Source organism: Hypomesus nipponensis, chromosome 14, assembly GCF_054491055.1.
Source record: "Hypomesus nipponensis isolate SF chromosome 14, ASM5449105v1, whole genome shotgun sequence".
Lineage (NCBI taxonomy): Eukaryota > Metazoa > Chordata > Actinopteri > Osmeriformes > Osmeridae > Hypomesus > Hypomesus nipponensis.
The window spans coordinates 21,174,024-21,190,593 of NC_140374.1; the positions used below are offsets into that span (position 1 = coordinate 21,174,024).

The 16,570-nt window shown below is 47.4% G+C and overlaps 2 protein-coding genes across 2 annotated transcripts; both read right to left on the minus strand.

The window, feature by feature from the left end:
- Positions 1 to 71: 71 nt before the first annotated feature.
- LOC146259159 (long-chain fatty acid transport protein 2-like) lies at positions 72 to 3,699 on the minus strand. Its single transcript, XM_084671868.1, has 10 exons — positions 3,207 to 3,699; positions 2,917 to 3,126; positions 2,522 to 2,677; positions 2,263 to 2,387; positions 1,700 to 1,894; positions 1,522 to 1,612; positions 1,217 to 1,415; positions 1,047 to 1,144; positions 799 to 929; positions 72 to 682 (listed from the first exon to the last, which is right to left on the minus strand). Exons 1-10 carry the CDS (start codon positions 3,667 to 3,669, stop codon positions 506 to 508), a joined length of 1,845 nt encoding a protein of 614 aa, XP_084527994.1. The 5' UTR covers positions 3,670 to 3,699; the 3' UTR covers positions 72 to 505.
- Positions 3,700 to 3,933: 234 nt separating this feature from the next.
- Positions 3,934 to 16,420, minus strand: cep152 (centrosomal protein 152). The gene is given in 30 exon segments (XM_084671511.1): positions 3,934 to 5,125; positions 5,227 to 5,330; positions 5,439 to 5,595; positions 5,711 to 5,793; positions 5,923 to 6,004; positions 6,304 to 6,471; positions 6,629 to 6,704; positions 7,025 to 7,131; positions 7,134 to 7,692; positions 7,811 to 7,942; positions 8,094 to 8,387; positions 8,780 to 8,953; positions 9,037 to 9,172; positions 9,253 to 9,381; positions 10,342 to 10,472; positions 10,570 to 10,671; positions 10,969 to 11,182; positions 11,315 to 11,478; positions 11,817 to 11,908; positions 12,055 to 12,202; positions 12,404 to 12,604; positions 12,719 to 12,858; positions 12,951 to 13,091; positions 13,191 to 13,353; positions 13,515 to 13,850; positions 13,971 to 14,046; positions 14,190 to 14,299; positions 15,634 to 15,759; positions 15,878 to 15,916; positions 16,386 to 16,420. Coding segments are annotated over 28 exon segments (5,136 nt in total). The 5' UTR covers positions 15,721 to 15,759; positions 15,878 to 15,916; positions 16,386 to 16,420; the 3' UTR covers positions 3,934 to 4,295.
- Positions 16,421 to 16,570: the final 150 nt, after the last annotated feature.

Genomic DNA, 16,570 nt, shown 5'->3' on the forward strand with positions numbered 1-16,570 from the left:
CATATTTATACAATTGTGTATGACAAAGTCACTTATTCAAACTCCAATTGTAAAAAGTTAATCCACTGTAATACTGACTCACATCTCGTTTATTATTTTTTAACAATGAACATGGCAACCGCTGTGTGGGCGTGTGTATCACGCAACCGCTTTTCCTTACTCCAATTGGGTGAGATTTACAAAAGCGTTCTTGATCCTTGGAAAAAAACACCCGTAAGTGGACGTTTTAGATAACAGAATGAGGTCTTATGTGAGCATTTGTGCTCAGATTTCATTGAGGAAAAGATTGCCTCTTTTACAATCAAAGCATGTCCCACTTGCTTACAGCTACTCATACAATTTACACAATACACACTTAATAAACAAGTAACAATTTAGGGATACAGTTAAATTGCATTCTTGTATATTATATTATTGTAGGCAATCTTAAACAGTGAACTAAAACCCATTATCTTTGTCTTAACTCGTTGTTGTCTAAATTCAGAGCAAATTCTGTTTTTAAGAATCACAGTTTTAGTCCTCCAGATTCTACTGTATGGAAAATCTGTGGAGTGAGAGGTTGGTAACTTCTCAGTTTCTCATCCAGGAAGAACAGAGGAACTGTGACTCTGTCTGGGCTGAATCCTTCACCCACCAACTTCCCCTTCACCTGTTTAAAGGTACCAGTCACTGACAAAGAACTCTGTAAAAAAAAAAAAAAAAAAAAAAAAAAAGGGCAAGGTTAATGACCCATAATTAAATTATTCCTAATCCGATTGATGGAGCGATAGATTATCATAGGATTAGATGAGATCTTACTTGAATTCTTAAGAATCGTGGTCTGGCATAGGCAGGTAAGTGCGCCTCGACATGTTTGAATAAACTAGCACCATCAAACTGGACTCCTTCCCTTAATGTTACAGCAGCCATTCCAGCCCTCCCCTCCTGATCTATTAAAGGACAAAGAACCAGAAGCCTTTATAATACCCCTGTACCTTACAATGGCACATAGCTTGTAAAAGGTTTGATAAGAGAAAGACAACAAAGGAGACAAAACAAACATGAACCTGGTATTTGAACACCATAAACATTGGCCTCTTCTATACAATGTGCCATTGTAAGGATATCAGACACTTCATTAGTTGACACATTCTCTCCTTTCCATCTGTAATGAGACGAGAGCAGATTATAGGAAACATTCTTCCTCAGGAATCTGAAATTATCACGGTATGATCACCTGAAAGTGTCTCCAATCCGATCTTGGAAATAGAGGAAACCCTCCTGGTCAGTGCTCAGCAGATCTCCGGTGTTGAAGTACAGGTCACCCTTCTGAAACGTGTCGTGAAGTCTCTTCCTTTCCGTTTGCTGTAAATCTCGAGCGTAGCCGATGAACGGTGCCTTCTGTGTTATCTGAGATATGAGGAGCCCAGTCTCACCTGAGATATAGACAAAAAAGAAAAATTTCAAAGAAAAGTTGTGTTTGTGCCTATTGTGAATGTGAAGAAGTACAATTAAGAATTTTCTGTTATCTCAAAATTGTACCTTTAGCAGCCTCCATGCAGAAACCTTTTGAGTTTCTTAAAGGTTCTCCTTCCTCCGTGTCATATTTAATCAGGGCATAAGGAAAGGCCCTCTATAGGAATATAAAATCGAAAACATTGTTGGCTATGAAGTCAAACAAATAGTATGAATTCATATTGGACTGTGTTAAGACGTATACCTTGTGGAAAAAGTTAACTCGCCCAACTGCACCAATCTTTCCAGCATAGTTTATGAAGCTCATGTTTCCCTCTGTTGAGGCATACAACTCCTTGATACTGATGATTCCAAATCTGTTTAAAAACTCTTGCCAAACATCTGCTCTTATACCATTCCCTATTGCAATTTTTACTTTGTGGTTTTTATCATTGTACTTCTGTGGAAGAAGACAGGGTTTGTTGAGAGAGAGCACAGTGAACGAAAACAGCAAATAACGTGCCCTTGCTTGCAGTTCTTGCAGTGTGAGCTTCCTTTACAGCAGAGGTCTTCAACCCTGGTCCTCAGGGACCCCCTGTCTTGCACGTTTTAGATGTTTTCCTGCTCCAACACACCTGATTCAAATCAATGGGTCGTTATCTAGTTATGCAGAAGCCTGTTAACGACCATTCATTTGAATCAGGTGTGTTGTAGCAGGGAAACATCTAAAACATGTAGGGCAGGGGGTCCCTGAGGACCAGGGTTGAAGACCTCTGCTTTAGAGTGATTGTGTCTCTCTGGATCAAAGTTCAGGCGAGCGTACTTTACCTTGGGAGTGTTGCAGAGGTAGCGCATGGTTTCACCTATGTACTGTATAACAGTAACATTGAACTTTCTGCAGTCTTCCCAGAACTGAGATGCTGAAAATTTACTTCGTAGTACGATCGTGATACCTGGAAGAAGAAGAAAAAAAGTTTTAAAACTTCAATATAACCAGCATTTAGATGTTTCAAGGTTTTTTAAACATTCTGTTCACTCCAACAGTGGCAACATGTCTGACCACAGTCTGGACAAACCCAAATCATACCCCTTTCTATGGCTCCAGTGAAGCCCATGAAGCCAGCAGTGTGATAGAGAGGAAGATTAATGTACATAACATCCGTGGAACAGACTCCGGCAATAGACTGAAGGAAAGACATGGCCCACAGCCGTTGATAATTTATCATGGCCGCTTTTGGTAGCCCTATAGGAGACAAAGACAAATAGCGTGCGTGACAATATGAGGAATGGCTACTTATGTCAACATGCCGAGAGCAATTCAGAGGAAATCTTTGAAAATTAAATTTCAATGTTAACAGTCCAGAAGAACGAAATCTCTGCTGTGAAAGGTGTGTAACTTCTGTTACTGTTTCTCAGATAAAAGTTTTATCGTACGAGACATGCTACTTAAACACATTGTTATTTAATGCTGAGCAGCATTACCTGTAGTGCCAGATGTGTAAATATACACAGCGGGACTCCCCAGTGTAACAGTGGACCTGACGCTTCTGGGCAGTGGGTCGCAAGAGGCTTGACTGATCTTGTCTTTGAAGCTGTGCATGCCTGCTGTTTTACATTTATCAGACAGGATGTACACAGAAACATTCTGCTCCATCAGAGTTGGGAGGATTTCTTTAACAGCTTCTGTCAGCTCTGAAGAGAAATTACATCGTTGTTATGCAAACTTTCAAATAAACGGAGATCTGAACTGTAATTCACAATGGCTATAATACCTTCAGCAGCGATCAGCACTTTGGCTCCACTGCATGAAAAGCAATGCAGCAATGATTTTGTCCTCATGTTATAGTTCAGGAAAGCCGCAGCACATCCTATTTTAGCCAACCCTAACCAAATCCAGAGAAAGAATGGTTCATTTCCTAGGAAAAACGCAACCGTATCCCCCTCTGTCAAAGGGCTGTGCTCTAACAAGGCTCTTGCAACTTTGTTACTCTTCTGATCAGTTTCCGAGTACGAATAAGTTACGTCATTGAAATGAATAAAAGATTTGTGCGGGTGCCTTTTTACAGAATCTAAGAAACGATCTAGAATCGTGTAGTTTGTCTCCCTATATTTCGCAAGGCGATATCCAATTTTTGAAGTTCTCAGTACGAATTGGACATCCTTAAGAAAGTATGGACAGAAGTAACGTAAGATTCCGATACATAAACACACCGCCAAGAAACCCGTCCACCACATGATTAGCCTGTACTTAAGACAAGACGGTGTAGATAGCTACAATCGACAAGCTTTTAACTGCAAACTTTGTGCTTATTGCGGCTCTTTTGTAGGCGTGGTTGTGAATGTTGAAGCCACGAGGATTATGTCATAACGGGAAAGTATACCTCGAAGTGGTAGAAGTTATACTGGATCTTCTTGGTTTTACAGTAGGCTAATATCCTTTAATAGTACTCAAATTGTGTTATTTAATAGATCATATTAAATAACACGATCATATTGGATTTAAATTTTTATTTATATGCACAGCATATCTAATTAATTTATAAATATAAAATGTAAAAAAATACATAAAAAAACTATATGAAACCTCAGAAATCCATAAATCAACAACAATGGCATTTAGAAATGTGGTAATTGAGACGCGTAACAAGGTTTCTCACTTGATTCCCACAACACTCAAACGATCATGTTGGCATTCACTTCACACACCGCTCTATATTCAAGAGGAACGACTGTGCCCCTTCTTACACACACGGAAGGCAGAAGCGGCAACATGACAGAGAATTAGTCAACAGGAAATTCCAAATTAATTAGAAGCGGGGACATCCCTTAAAACAAGACCTCCCCTGGCTTGCATTGATCTCTCATTTCCGAAAGGTGAAAGGACTGTCGAAGCCACTGTCCTGCTGGCAGAGAGTCAGCTCTGGGAACAGGCTCTTGGAGCACAGCGGAGCACGTTTCTCCCCCTCGGAGCCTGGAACAGGTTCTCTGTGTGCACTCCCCAGAGCACTGGGGAACGTTAAAGCTTTGGTGTGGGGTGGCATGTTTGCTATCTCCTGATAAACAGTCATGTCAGAGTGGTCGGCGGTGAGACTTCCAAACTCCCGCAGGTCAGATGAGGCGGCGGCCAGAGGGAGGAGGGGCTCCGTCCTCCTGCTGTGGTAGGGGCCGACCGGGACAAACACTTCTCCAGGACCTGGGTTGCTGACCAGACTCCAGTCGCTCTGGCCTCCGTCCCTGACGGGGGTCTCCTGGATGAGGGAGGGTGTCCTCTGAGAAGCCAGGGGCTCATCTGCTTTCCCCGTGTCCACGCCCCGCAGGTACAGCTCTCTGCCCTGGTTCCTCAGAGTCACATGGGCGTCAGTCAAAGCCCTGTGGTGGACCTCCCCCAGCGAGGCCAGCCCAGCCAGGGGAGCGGGCCGGAGAGAGGGGTGGTGAGCTGGAGGGAGGTGGGCTTTAGATGAAGAGTCTTTTGGCGTTTTGAGCTTTCCGCTCGTGAGGAGGTCCTGGTGGGGGGCTTTCCCCGTGGGCTTGGTCCTGGTCCTCGACACTGCTGGTTCTGTCCTGTCGGTCTTCCTCTCCACTGTCCACTTGTCACACCTGGTTTCTGGGCCGGAGGCTTCGGGTGACGGATGTTTACTGGAACCTCCACTGGGGATGTTTTCCACGGCAGCGTCGGTGTTTGATGATGAACCTGGCGACATGATCATACCACATATAAGAAACGTACATGACAGCCGTCGAAATGTTCTCCTTCCAGTTATTTTCCTGCTCACGTTAATTAAAACAACTTACGCTGTGGGGTGGGATACCTCGCCGAGTTTTTCTTGGTCGGAGTTTCCAGGGCCTTGGCCATGGCTGCTAGCTTCCTTGCAGCATTGATAATCTTTTTCTCAGCTCTAGGAGTGGGGTGGAGGGGGGGGTGGGAGGACAAGGGAGGAACCACAGTGAGGAGGAGACATGGGCAGGCTAATGCTCTTGGTAGCTGTCAGACTGAGGGCACTCACCCTGCGCTCTGCCCGCTCTCCTCCAGCAGCTCTTGCAGACACGTCAGGTAGTACTGCCGCATCGTCCTGGCCGTGTCCCTCCTCTCACGGAGCACCTCCACGCGGATCCTCTCAGACGCTCGCTCCTTGCTGTCCTGCAGGTAGCGCAGCATGTCTCCTGACAAACACAACCCCCCCAGATGTCAGCACGACCCGGCAGCAACACGACTCACAGGTCGGGGCCTGACACAGGAGACAAGCCAAAAAAAAAAAACAAGAACTGAATTACTGACCTCGGATTTTTCCGATAGCGGTCATGTATTGTTCCTTCATCTCTTCAAGGGCAGCTTGAATATTCTGTGGGTTATCTGAGCCCCTGTTGAGAGAAGAGCTCATTTGTCATAAATCATCCAAATACACACACATTTACAATACGACACAATAGGAGTCACCTCTTGAGTGGACACGTGACCGTCATAAACTTCCTGACAGAAATGTTACTCACAGAGTGGATTCCTGGGACTGTTTCTTTCCCTCCAGCTTCTGCAGGTGGTCTTTTTCCTGCCGCATCCTGTCCTCGTGCTCCTCTACAGTGGAGCAGGGTTTATAAGGTCAGCGTCATCTCACCCTTCTGACATTGTACAGACATTACATTTAGTCATTTAGCAGACGCTCTTATCCAGAGTGACTTACAGTAAGTACAGGGACATTCTCCCTGAGGCAAGTAGGGTGAAGTGCCTTGCCCAAGGACACAACGTCATTTAGCACGGCCGGGAGTCGAACCGGAAACCTTCTGATTAATAGCCCAAATCCCTAACCGCTCAGCCATCTGACCCCGATACAGACATACAAGGGGGGGTTCTAAAGGGGGGTCTGTGAGGGTCACCTTTGAGGCGCTGCATGCTGGCCTTGTTCTCTCTGACAGTGAGCTGGAGCTGGCGACAGGCCTTCTCCAGATGCTTCTGCAGGTCCTGGTTCTTCCTCCTCAGCTTGGCCACAGTCTCAGCGCACTGTTTACCACAACGACCCTCCTGTCTCTTCTGGGCCGCCGTGTCTGGAAGAGCGGTCAAGCTTGACATAAACCCTTTTGTTCTTTCATTCGGAGAATATAATGTGCTTTTGAGTTTGAATCGCGCTTTAATACACTTAAGGTTAATGGAGGAATTCATGAAGACATTTAGACAATGTTGGGGAATTCAAATGCCACATACTGTGGATCTGGCTGACTTCTCTCTCGTGGCACTGCTTTGTGTCTTTCAACACACAAGCCAGTCTGTCCTCACTTATCTGAGGGGAAAACAGAGCCATAAAACAAGGTTAGTCAAAACTGGACTGCAAGATAGCCCACCTGCAGATAAACACAGCAGTGGAGTTAGAGGATCCTATTTCAACACAGATGTCCACAGTGGAACACCAGAGTCCAAGTCAGTCTGCAAGCACTGTGTGGAATCAGCAAAACAATCCGCGAGCTACCAGTGCATTTTTTTTTTTTTTGTCTTCAAAATGAGCTTCTCTCGTCCCACAATGTGGTGCAGGAGTGTAAACGGTTGCAGCTGTTATGAATCAGCGCTTGTTACAAACGGAGACAAATCCGTAGATATCCTTACCCTCTCCCACTCTTTCTTGGCCTGGCCTACAGCTCTGCAAATCATCTCTCTGCACGCCGACTGGAGGATGTGTCTCACACCCCCCTCCTGGGAAGAGCTGGCGGCTGCCCTGTCCTCCCCCTGTTAGGAGGCTGAGTGTGGGCCTCTCTGAGGAGCAGATCCTGGGCCTCAGCCAGCCCGGCCTGAAGCTCCAGCAGGGCCTCCTCTCTGCCCTGCCTCCTCAGTTCCTGGCCCCTGCTCTCCTGCTGGACTCTCCACTCCTCCTGCCTGTCCCTCAGAGCCTGCTGGAGCTCCGCCTCCTTCTGCAGGACCAGCTGCTTCCTGTGGCGCTCTGCGTCCTCCCTGGCCTGCTGCACCGCCCGCTGCACCGCCTGATCCAGCGTCACGCGCTGCTCCTGGATCAGGGCGTGACGATCCCGCTCGTGCAGGCTCTGGAGGGAGGACATCTCCTGCTGCTTGTCCCGGTTCCAGACAGCCTTGGCCCCGGCCAGCTCCGCCTTCAGCAGGGCGGCCTCTTCCCCCTTCACGCGCTCCAGCTGGCTCTGCAGAGACACCAGCTTCTCCTGGAGCTCCTCCACCCGCTGGCCTCCTCCTGGTCCCGGCTCCTCCAGAGCCACGCTCTGCCTCTGCTGCCACTGCTCCTCGGCCACCCTCAGAGCCAAGGACACCTGGGACAGCCAGGAGAGAGAATCCACGTCAACCGGCTCTTACAAGGGAAGAGTCTTAATAAAAGGACAGACCGGTGCACGCCAAGAAAGCGTGAAATTCTTGACTTGTTGTTGCTACCTGTTCTTGAACAAGTTTGTGCTGTCGTTCGTCCCATTTTAACCTCTCTCTCTGGAGATTGGCTTTGTACTCTGGGAGAGAGGTTAGGTCTTCAAGCCAGCGGCTGTAGGCTCTGGTTACAGCGTTTTCCACCTTGGAATTAAAACCAGCGCATCAGTACCATGACCTGAGACACAGTCAAGTTAACATCCTTAAACAAGGGGAGGAGTTTCCTTCATAAACACCTCAATGATTCAAGATCTATAAAGAGCTCCAAACCCCAGTTGTGTTGGATGTTTCTAACCTGCTTGGTCATGTCCTCCAGGTGTGTCTCCTGCAGCCGTCTCTGAGTCTCCTGCACGGCCGTGTGTTTGTCAGCGTCAGCCTCCTGCAGCAGCCTCAGCCTCTCAGCCCTGAGCCTGTCCTCCAGCTCCTCTCTGCTGAAGCTTTCAGGGCTGGCCCCGCCCTCTGTCTGCGAGGCCTCCTCACGGCTGGCTCTGTGGGTCTGGACCCTGGCCTCCTCCCTGGCCTCCTCCCTGGCCTCTTCCCTGGCCTCTTCCCTGGCCTCCTCCAGCCTCTGAGCCCAGGCCCGTTCCCTCTGTGGGGGAGATCAAACACTGCTCAGAGAAACGTGCATCACGAGGCCAGGAAAGAGGCCATTGTGAAATGTTGTTTTTAAAGGGCAACAATTATCTATCTATCAATCCATCTATATAAACATAATTAAGATCCAAGACAATATGCAACAAATAACAAACAACGTCACCATGAGACCAACTATAAAAAGACGAAAAGAAAACAGACCCAGAGCAGTGTTTCCCAGACATGAGAACATTTAAAAAAATATATATTTGTCAAGCCTTTCTAAACTTAATACATCTAATACAGCCACCCCCATGCAATCACAACAGACAACAGTGAGCGATAACAGGATCCACCAGGGGGCAGTATTGGCATGCTGACACTGTGATCAGGACGATAATCTCCTACCTGTTTACGCTCTTCCTGCCACACAGCCTTGGCAGAGGTGACCTGATCCTGGATCTGTCTCTCTGTCTCACTAGACCAGACAGCCTGCAGCTGGTCCACTGCAGTCTGATGTTGCCTCTCCAGCTCCGCCCTCATCTCCTCCAGGGCTGTGCGACTCTCCTCTCTCATCCTCAGCTAAGAAACAACACAACTCTTTTACCACCTGCTGGAGCTACCGACCTCAGCACCATGGGACAGATCAAACCCGTGTTGGTTACCTCGTTCTCTCTCATCTCAGCCTCTGCCTCAGATCCCCTCTGCAGTTTCTCTTCCAGCAGGTCTTTTTCCTTGCAGACCGAGATGTAGCACTCCTGCACAGCCACGATCTCAGCACTGACCTCAGACAGTTTGCATCTGTGGAGAAGCACAACGTTGGGTGTGATTGAGGACAGGGGGGGTACAGAAAGCGGTGTCATTACGGGATGGGTTCTCACTGGAGCTGCTGGAGCTGCTGTTGGTGGTCAGCAGTGAGCTGTTGGACCTGAGCCGCGTGCTCCAGGGTTAGCTGTGCTCGAAGCCTGTTCACCACGTCATCCCTGTACTGCAGGTGGGTCCTCTCGTACCTGGGGGGCGCGGTCACCGAGACAGAAGGCAGTCGTCAGTACGCAGAAACTTGCCAGTTTAGTGGCTTCCCTCTGTCTCTGTCTGTCTCTGTCTGTCTCTGTCTGTCTCTGTCTGTCTCTGTCTGTCTCTGTCTGTCTCTGTCTGTCTCTGTCTGTCTGTCTCTGTCTGTCTGTCTGTCTGTCTGTCTGTCTCTGTCTGTCTGTCTCTGTCTGTCTGTCTCTGTCTGTCTGTCTCTGTCTGTCTGTCTCTGTCTGTCTGTCTCTGTCTGTCTGTCTCTGTCTGTCTGTCTGTCTGTCTCTGTCTGTCTGTCTCTGTCTGTCTGTCTCTGTCTGTCTGTCTGTCTCTGTCTGTCTGTCTGTCTGTCTGTCTCTGTCTGTCTGTCTGTCTCTGTCTGTCTGTCTCTGTCTGTCTGTCTCTGTCTGTCTCTGTCTGTCTCTGTCTGTCTCTGTCTGTCTGTCTGTCTCTGTCTGTCTCTGTCTGTCTGTCTCTGTCTGTCTGTCTGTCTGTCTCTGTCTGTCTGTCTCTGTCTGTCTGTCTGTCTGTCTGTCTCTGTCTGTCTGTCTCTGTCTGTCTGTCTCTGTCTGTCTGTCTCTGTCTGTCTGTCTCTGTCTGTCTGTCTGTCTCTGTCTGTCTGTCTGTCTCTGTCTGTCTGTCTGTCTCTGTCTGTCTGTCTGTCTCTGTCTGTCTGTCTGTCTCTGTCTGTCTGTCTGTCTCTGTCTGTCTGTCTCTGTCTGTCTGTCTCTGTCTGTCTGTCTCTGTCTGTCTGTCTCTGTCTGTCTGTCTCTGTCTGTCTGTCTCTGTCTGTATCTCTCTGTCTGTATCTCTCTGTCTGTATCTCTCTGTCTGTATCTCTCTGTCTGTCTGTCTCTGTCTGTCTGTCTCTGTCTGTCTGTCTCTGTCTGTCTCTGTCTGTCTGTATCTCTCTGTCTGTATCTCTCTGTCTCTCTCTAACTGCTCACCTCTCTGCGGCCTCCTGCTTCTCCTGGTCCAGCTCCTGGATCATCTCCCTCATCTTGGAGCACAGCTCTGTGTTGGCTGCCCTCACCTTCTCTTCGCTCTGCTTCAGCTCCTTGTTCTTTTGTTCTAGCAGCTGAAATTTTAAAAATAGAGAAATAAACCCGTCGGTAATAGATCCATAGGTAACAGATCCGTCACGATACTTGAACGCTCCTCAGCCGGACCCTCACCTGTACATGTTCTAGTAGACGTTGTCGTTCTTCCTGCAGTCTCGAGACGTCCTTCTGGAGAGCTGTTGAGTCCGGAAGCTTCTCTGAGGCGGCTCCTCTGACCTGTACGACACAGACACCCTGATCCAGTCAGACCAGGCCGTGTCACAACCCGACACAGCGACACAGGGACAGAGCGACACAGGGACAGAGCGACACAGGGATACAGCGACACAGGGACAGAGCGACACAGGGACACAGGGACAGAGCGACACAGGGACAGAGCGACACAGGGACAGAGCGACACAGGGACAGAGCGACACAGGGACAGAGCGACACAGCGACACAGGGACAGAGCGACACAGGGACAGAGCGACACAGGGACAGAGCGACAACGACACATTCCAAGCTGGTCCTCACCGTGGCGGCGGTGGGGCTGGTGACCTGAGCCTGCTCCAGCTGGGCCTGCAGCTTGTCCAGGCGGCCCTGAGAATGGCGGAGCTCCTCCTGCAGGTGGCTGATCTTCTGCCTCTTGCCCTTCAGGCAGGCGAGCGAGCGCTGCAGCTCGGCCCTAAGCTCCCTCACTGCCTCGTCTCGGGGCTGCATGGGGTCTGCCAGGCAGGCCAGGGGAGTGCTGAACAGGAAGGCAGGATGCACTTAATATTACTGAGAGTTCAATATTATTATTATTATTGAGAAGTTCATGGACCAATAGGAAGCCAACGCTGTCATCGTGAAGAATACATTTTGATTCACCACGGCCTACCTGTGAGCCCGGACGTTTTTCAAGTTTTTCTCCTTGATTCCTAAATCCACGTAAGACTCCGACAGATGTCTTTCCCAGTCCCTGTTGAGGTCTGGCGTTATCACTCCATGCTTTACCGCCGATTCATACAGCGTGATCTGCTCCTTCAGATCATTCAGGTCTTCCTGGGAAACGAGGAGAGAAGAGTTTGAGCGTCTTCACTGTCTGACTACGTCTGCATCAACACAGGACATTTAGAGATGTTTTCTGACTACGTCTGCATCAACACAGGACATTTAGAGATGTTTTCTGACTACGTCTGCATCAACACAGGACATTTAGAGATGTTTTCTGACTACGTCTGTTTCAACACAGGACATTTAGGGATGTTTTCTGACTACGTTTGTTTCAACACAGGACATGTAGGGATGTTTTCTGACTACGTCTGTATCAACACAGGACATGGAGGGATGTTTTCTGACTGTCTGTATCAACACAGGACATGGAGGGATGTTTTCCTGACCTGGAGGACTTGGTTCATGTTTTCACTCAAGGTCTTGGCTGACTGAGCTTGCTGGAGTTTGATTTGCAACTGGCTCATCTCTTGCACTGAACCTAGAACATGAAAAGAGTTAGTGGCAATGACAAGTCTTCATATGCCAGTACGTCAATGTTAATTACTGAAGTGTACACTGTACTAATACTTTTTCCTGCGTTTGTGTTGATTTGACAGGAAGTGAACTGGACAAACACCAAGTGACCTGTTTGGAGCAGTTTGGCACACTGCTGCTGGCCCTCCTCCAGGCGCTGAGTAAGGGTGTTGATGACGGCAGCCCTCTCCACCTGGTCCTCCTCTCTCCTGCGCTCCAGCTGTGTCACCTGCTCCCGCAGTCTCTGGGCCAGCTCCGTCTGAAAACACAACCATCAACACCGTCACAGACTCTCTCTGGGCCACTACAAAGGAGCTGTTTACGTTAGGGGAGAAAGGTCTAACCCTCCCCCCCACACACGCAGTTTAATTATTTGAACACAACTCTGACACAATTTGTGATCCCTAAAGACAAGGGCACAACAACTGATAGAGTTGTTGGGGTGTCTGTAAGCACTGACCTGCTCTTCCAGGGCCTGGGAGCAGGTGTCTAGCTGTTGCTGCAGCACCAGCAGCTTGGCCTCGTGCTTCTCCCTCACAGCAGACATGTCCCGGTCGTGCTTCTCCCGCGCTCTTGACAGCGTGTCGGAGCGTCCCAGCTCCATCATCTGCTGCTGCATGCTGTCCACGGCGGCATCCGCCACGCGCTGCTTCTTCATGTTCTTTTCGGCACAAAACAGACAATCACTGACAACACTGACTCCTGAAGTAGACAGACTTGTGTTTCCCTTGACTGGGAAACGCTTGACAGATTTAATGTGGACCTGGATGCTTACTTCGTGGTCTCGTTCGGTCAGAGAATGAACCTTTTGCTCCAGGGACTTCACAGTACTCAGCAGCTGGAGCTCTCGATCCTGTGCCTCCTCAATGAGCCGGCTGGATTCCTTCAGGGTCACCGTCATCCCATCCTTCTCATCTGCAAGGTCAGGCGCGTCGTCAATACCGTACGCATAAGAGACCGTGTGCTACGCTCACGTATCTAAAAGATGCACCAGGTGCGCAACGTACCTTTCACAATGGCAAACTGATGCTCCAGGTATCTCATGTTGCGCCTTGAGTCCTCCAGTTTACGTTCCAGGTCTTCCATTTGTCTCAGCTGGGCCTTGTTCAAAATCTCCATCTGAGCAAGCTGCTGACTCTCAGCAGTGTCTGAAACGCAAATCAGTTTCGATCTTTTTTTTTTTACCCCCCCCCCCCCTTTCCCCCTCATATGCTGGCTCGCATCAAAGTCAATATGAGAGAACTTACTCTGAGCGGAGTCCAAGAATTCCCTCTGCAGTTGGTCAAAATGTCCGCCTTCTTGGCAAGACTCTGAGTTAAACATCTTTGGCTGGCTGGAGGGTCGGCAGGGCTGGTAGCTGGCTTTGTAACGATCCACCCTCCTGTCCCCAGACCCCACATCCTCAACGTTCTATAGAGAAAGTATAGAACAATATGAATTGGTGATGTTTTATATAGGCTATAAATAAAACAAATAAAGCGAAATGCATGATTTTGATGGTCTAAAGCACAAATACAAACTTGAATTTCCTTTGGGATGATAAAGCCAATTCAAAAATAAACTGTACTCACTTGAAACTGTTGCCGAGCGCCGTTTTGACCTCCATAGCTCTGTGTGTCCCTCTGCCCCTCCTCCCCTCTGTATTCCACTGCAGGGCCGACAGCTCCATGAGGGTATGGCTCATCCTCCTTTGTGGAGATACTATCACAGGCTACAGGCTTCTCTGTACCCGCGCTGGCATGCCTGTAGCCCACATGGTGGTACTGGTACTCCTGGCCTTGCTGCGTCCAAGTGTGGGGCAGAGGCTGGCTTTGAGGAGAATTAGCATGGCCATTGATTTCCGAAACGCTTTCTTCATATGAGTACTCAGCATTATAGGGGCCTCGGTCGAAATTGTCCTCGGAGTTCTCCAAAAGACACAAAGAATGAATATAAAAATTAATTCATAGGCACGCCCATTTGAATAAGACATGGAGTGATCGAATATCAACCACAGGAAAAGAAACTGTGGTTAACCAACATCTTACCTCTACCTGGGAGGCAGATCTTTGTTGTCTGTTATGATCAGACCATTCAGTTTGTTGGGGCCATTTTTGTTGTTGTCTGAGATGGTTAATATAAAACAATTGAGTTATGTACAATAAAGACCTTGAAAGGTCACTGAAGAGAAACACAACTTGAACATATAACTCCTAAAAACCTAGCCTTCTATCTGAGAAGGGTCCATGGACGTATGACTAAGCTACCTGTTACTGGAGTCTTGGTTGCTGCAGGCAGAGTAATCCAGCTCTGGAGAGGACTCCTCCCTGCTGTCCTCCAGCATGTCATCTGGGAGGTCTGTCAGCAGCTTGTGCAACTGAAGAATGAAGAAGAAGAAAAAAAAACATGAAAATGACTCACCCAGGTTGCTTGGCAACAGGGTAATACTGAGCAAGTATCACAAGTTCAGCTAAAAGAGGAAAATATTGACAGCATTTTTCTGCTGCAACTCAGACTCCTGACTTGAATGCTGAACTATTTGATGACTAAAACATGTACTCCCTGGTCTAAAAACGCTCAACAAAACCACAAGGATTAGGGTTAGCCACAAGGACAGACTTGTCCAGACTCAGTTTTCAGGCACCAATGTAGTCACACCACTGGGAACTTTTAGAATAAAAAATAAAACATCTACACTTACTTCCAACAAGGACTGTTGAATGTTCCTCACAACCTTCACAGTGTCATCCACCATAGGACCCATGTCCCACTTCGACATTAACTGACTGAAAAGGTACAACCGCTTCAGCCAGTAAGGCGCATCTAGGCTAGTCCTGTATACAGAGAGTCCTCTGTATACAAACATCCAAACTGTGGAAAGCAAGCTCCTGGCTCTTGTATTTTTGTCCCACAAACCCCCATTGTCTGCATGGACCATATAGGTTGGTTAACTGGAGCAGAAACATTTTTGTGTAAGAGTAACAAACATGTTATACTTGACCGACTAGTTTAAAGTATGCAAAAGCCTACAACATAAATTGAAATGTCAGATTTCAGTGGTAAATCCAAGTTTCCAGTAAAACTGTGTTCCACAATAAACCCATTTAATGGCTTACTATCCTGGCTTACAGATTTTTGTTCAATACTAAATTGGTGAGATGTGAGGCAACCAATAAGGAGTAGTGTGGGAAAACATTGGACAGCTCCAGTTATATGAATAACACACCCAACTGCCTTTTGACAGCCAATCACAACACAGGAGTAGGGTACAGCAGATTACTGAGTGGTGAGTAACAGCATGCCTACATCTGATTGGAGCAAGAAATGCACCTTGAGAGCGCACACATTTGGACGATTTTCACTGCACTAACAAAACTGATATACAGCATCAATTACAGGATTACAAGATAAAACACAAGCACTTGACGTCATGAACAAGGTATGTTGAGAGCTTGCCTGTGGACACACACACACATTGCCCACTGCTATAACAAAACCAATATGCACAACAGACATTCACAGTTTTGCAAGAGTAGCATGCTGCCTGGCAACAAAAGCACCACAGAAGACACACCTTGTTAAAATATGAAATCCGTTATCAACACACTTGTCAGTCTATACAATGTAACCAAGTCACACTGGTGAGGGTAAAAATATTTGGTCCGTATTGCTACAAGTCAGATACACCTTACAAAGGGACCTTTCAAGCACCTCTTGTTCTCGTGCGTAGTCCTCTGGGTCGTATTCCTCCTCATCATGTTGAGTTTGCAGGGCTGCGCTATCAAAGTCGATTGACATGGCGGAGGCCAAATTTAGATTTACCAGGACCTGAAGAAGCTAAAAAATATGCTCTCATTAGATGAAGGCACGCCATGACATCAACACAAAATAATATTCATCTAGATTTACTGATACACACGCAGTGTTTAGTAAGCACTCACGGAGTTAAACTTACCTGCTATCAAAAAGTGGTGGATGTCAACTCCTGTGCTTCCTAAATAAACGCAACTGGTTAGCTAGACTACCTATTAATGGGTGGTTGGCTCACTTAATTGTCCAGCAAACTCACTTCGCTTGCACACGCTAAACCGCTAGTTAATAAACTGCAAATACAGATACCTACGCATTGGTTCGTATACATCTAAAGTCTTGGGTTGACAACCACCTAAACAATTCGATTTATTATGTTTGCTAGCTAACAATCAATTGACTAGTTTAGCTAGCTCAGCTAGTCTGCTAGCTAGCTAGCATCATGGTAACCACAGTAAACAAACGGAAAGCTTCTAAAAAAACACCTTAAAAGTTCCCGTGAGCTCATTATTGAATTATAAAAAAAGTGATATTAGTCTCATAACCATATCATGGTTGCATATAGAACGATTGTTTCGTTAAATAGAGGAAATTTGCTCGTTATTGTTAATAGTATATATCTTATTGAGCTATTTAGCTGGTCTCCGGCTTACTTCCTTATTGTACGACGTGGACTAGCCTTGTTGCTTTGAAAGGGCGCGCCGAAACAGCGGCAAAGCGCTTGTCTGTGATTGGCTGCATGGCTTCGGAGTTCAAGATTGTGTCAACTACAGCTTCTGATGGGTTTACCATAGTAAAACCCTTATCAATGATTAAAACAAACAGAGTCAGGCACTCC

Bases quoted from the DNA above. Each gene is read 5' to 3' on its own strand.
- LOC146259159 (XM_084671868.1), bottom strand. From the start codon at position 3,669: ATGTGGTGGACGGGTTTCTTGGCGGTGTGTTTATGTATCGGAATCTTA. The intron at 2,678-2,916 runs GTAATGCTGCTC...TGTCTCCTATAG, and splicing joins TTACACATCTGGCACTACAG to GGCTACCAAAAGCGGCCATG. The intron at 1,613-1,699 runs GTATACGTCTTA...ATATTCCTATAG, and splicing joins GAGTTAACTTTTTCCACAAG to AGGGCCTTTCCTTATGCCCT.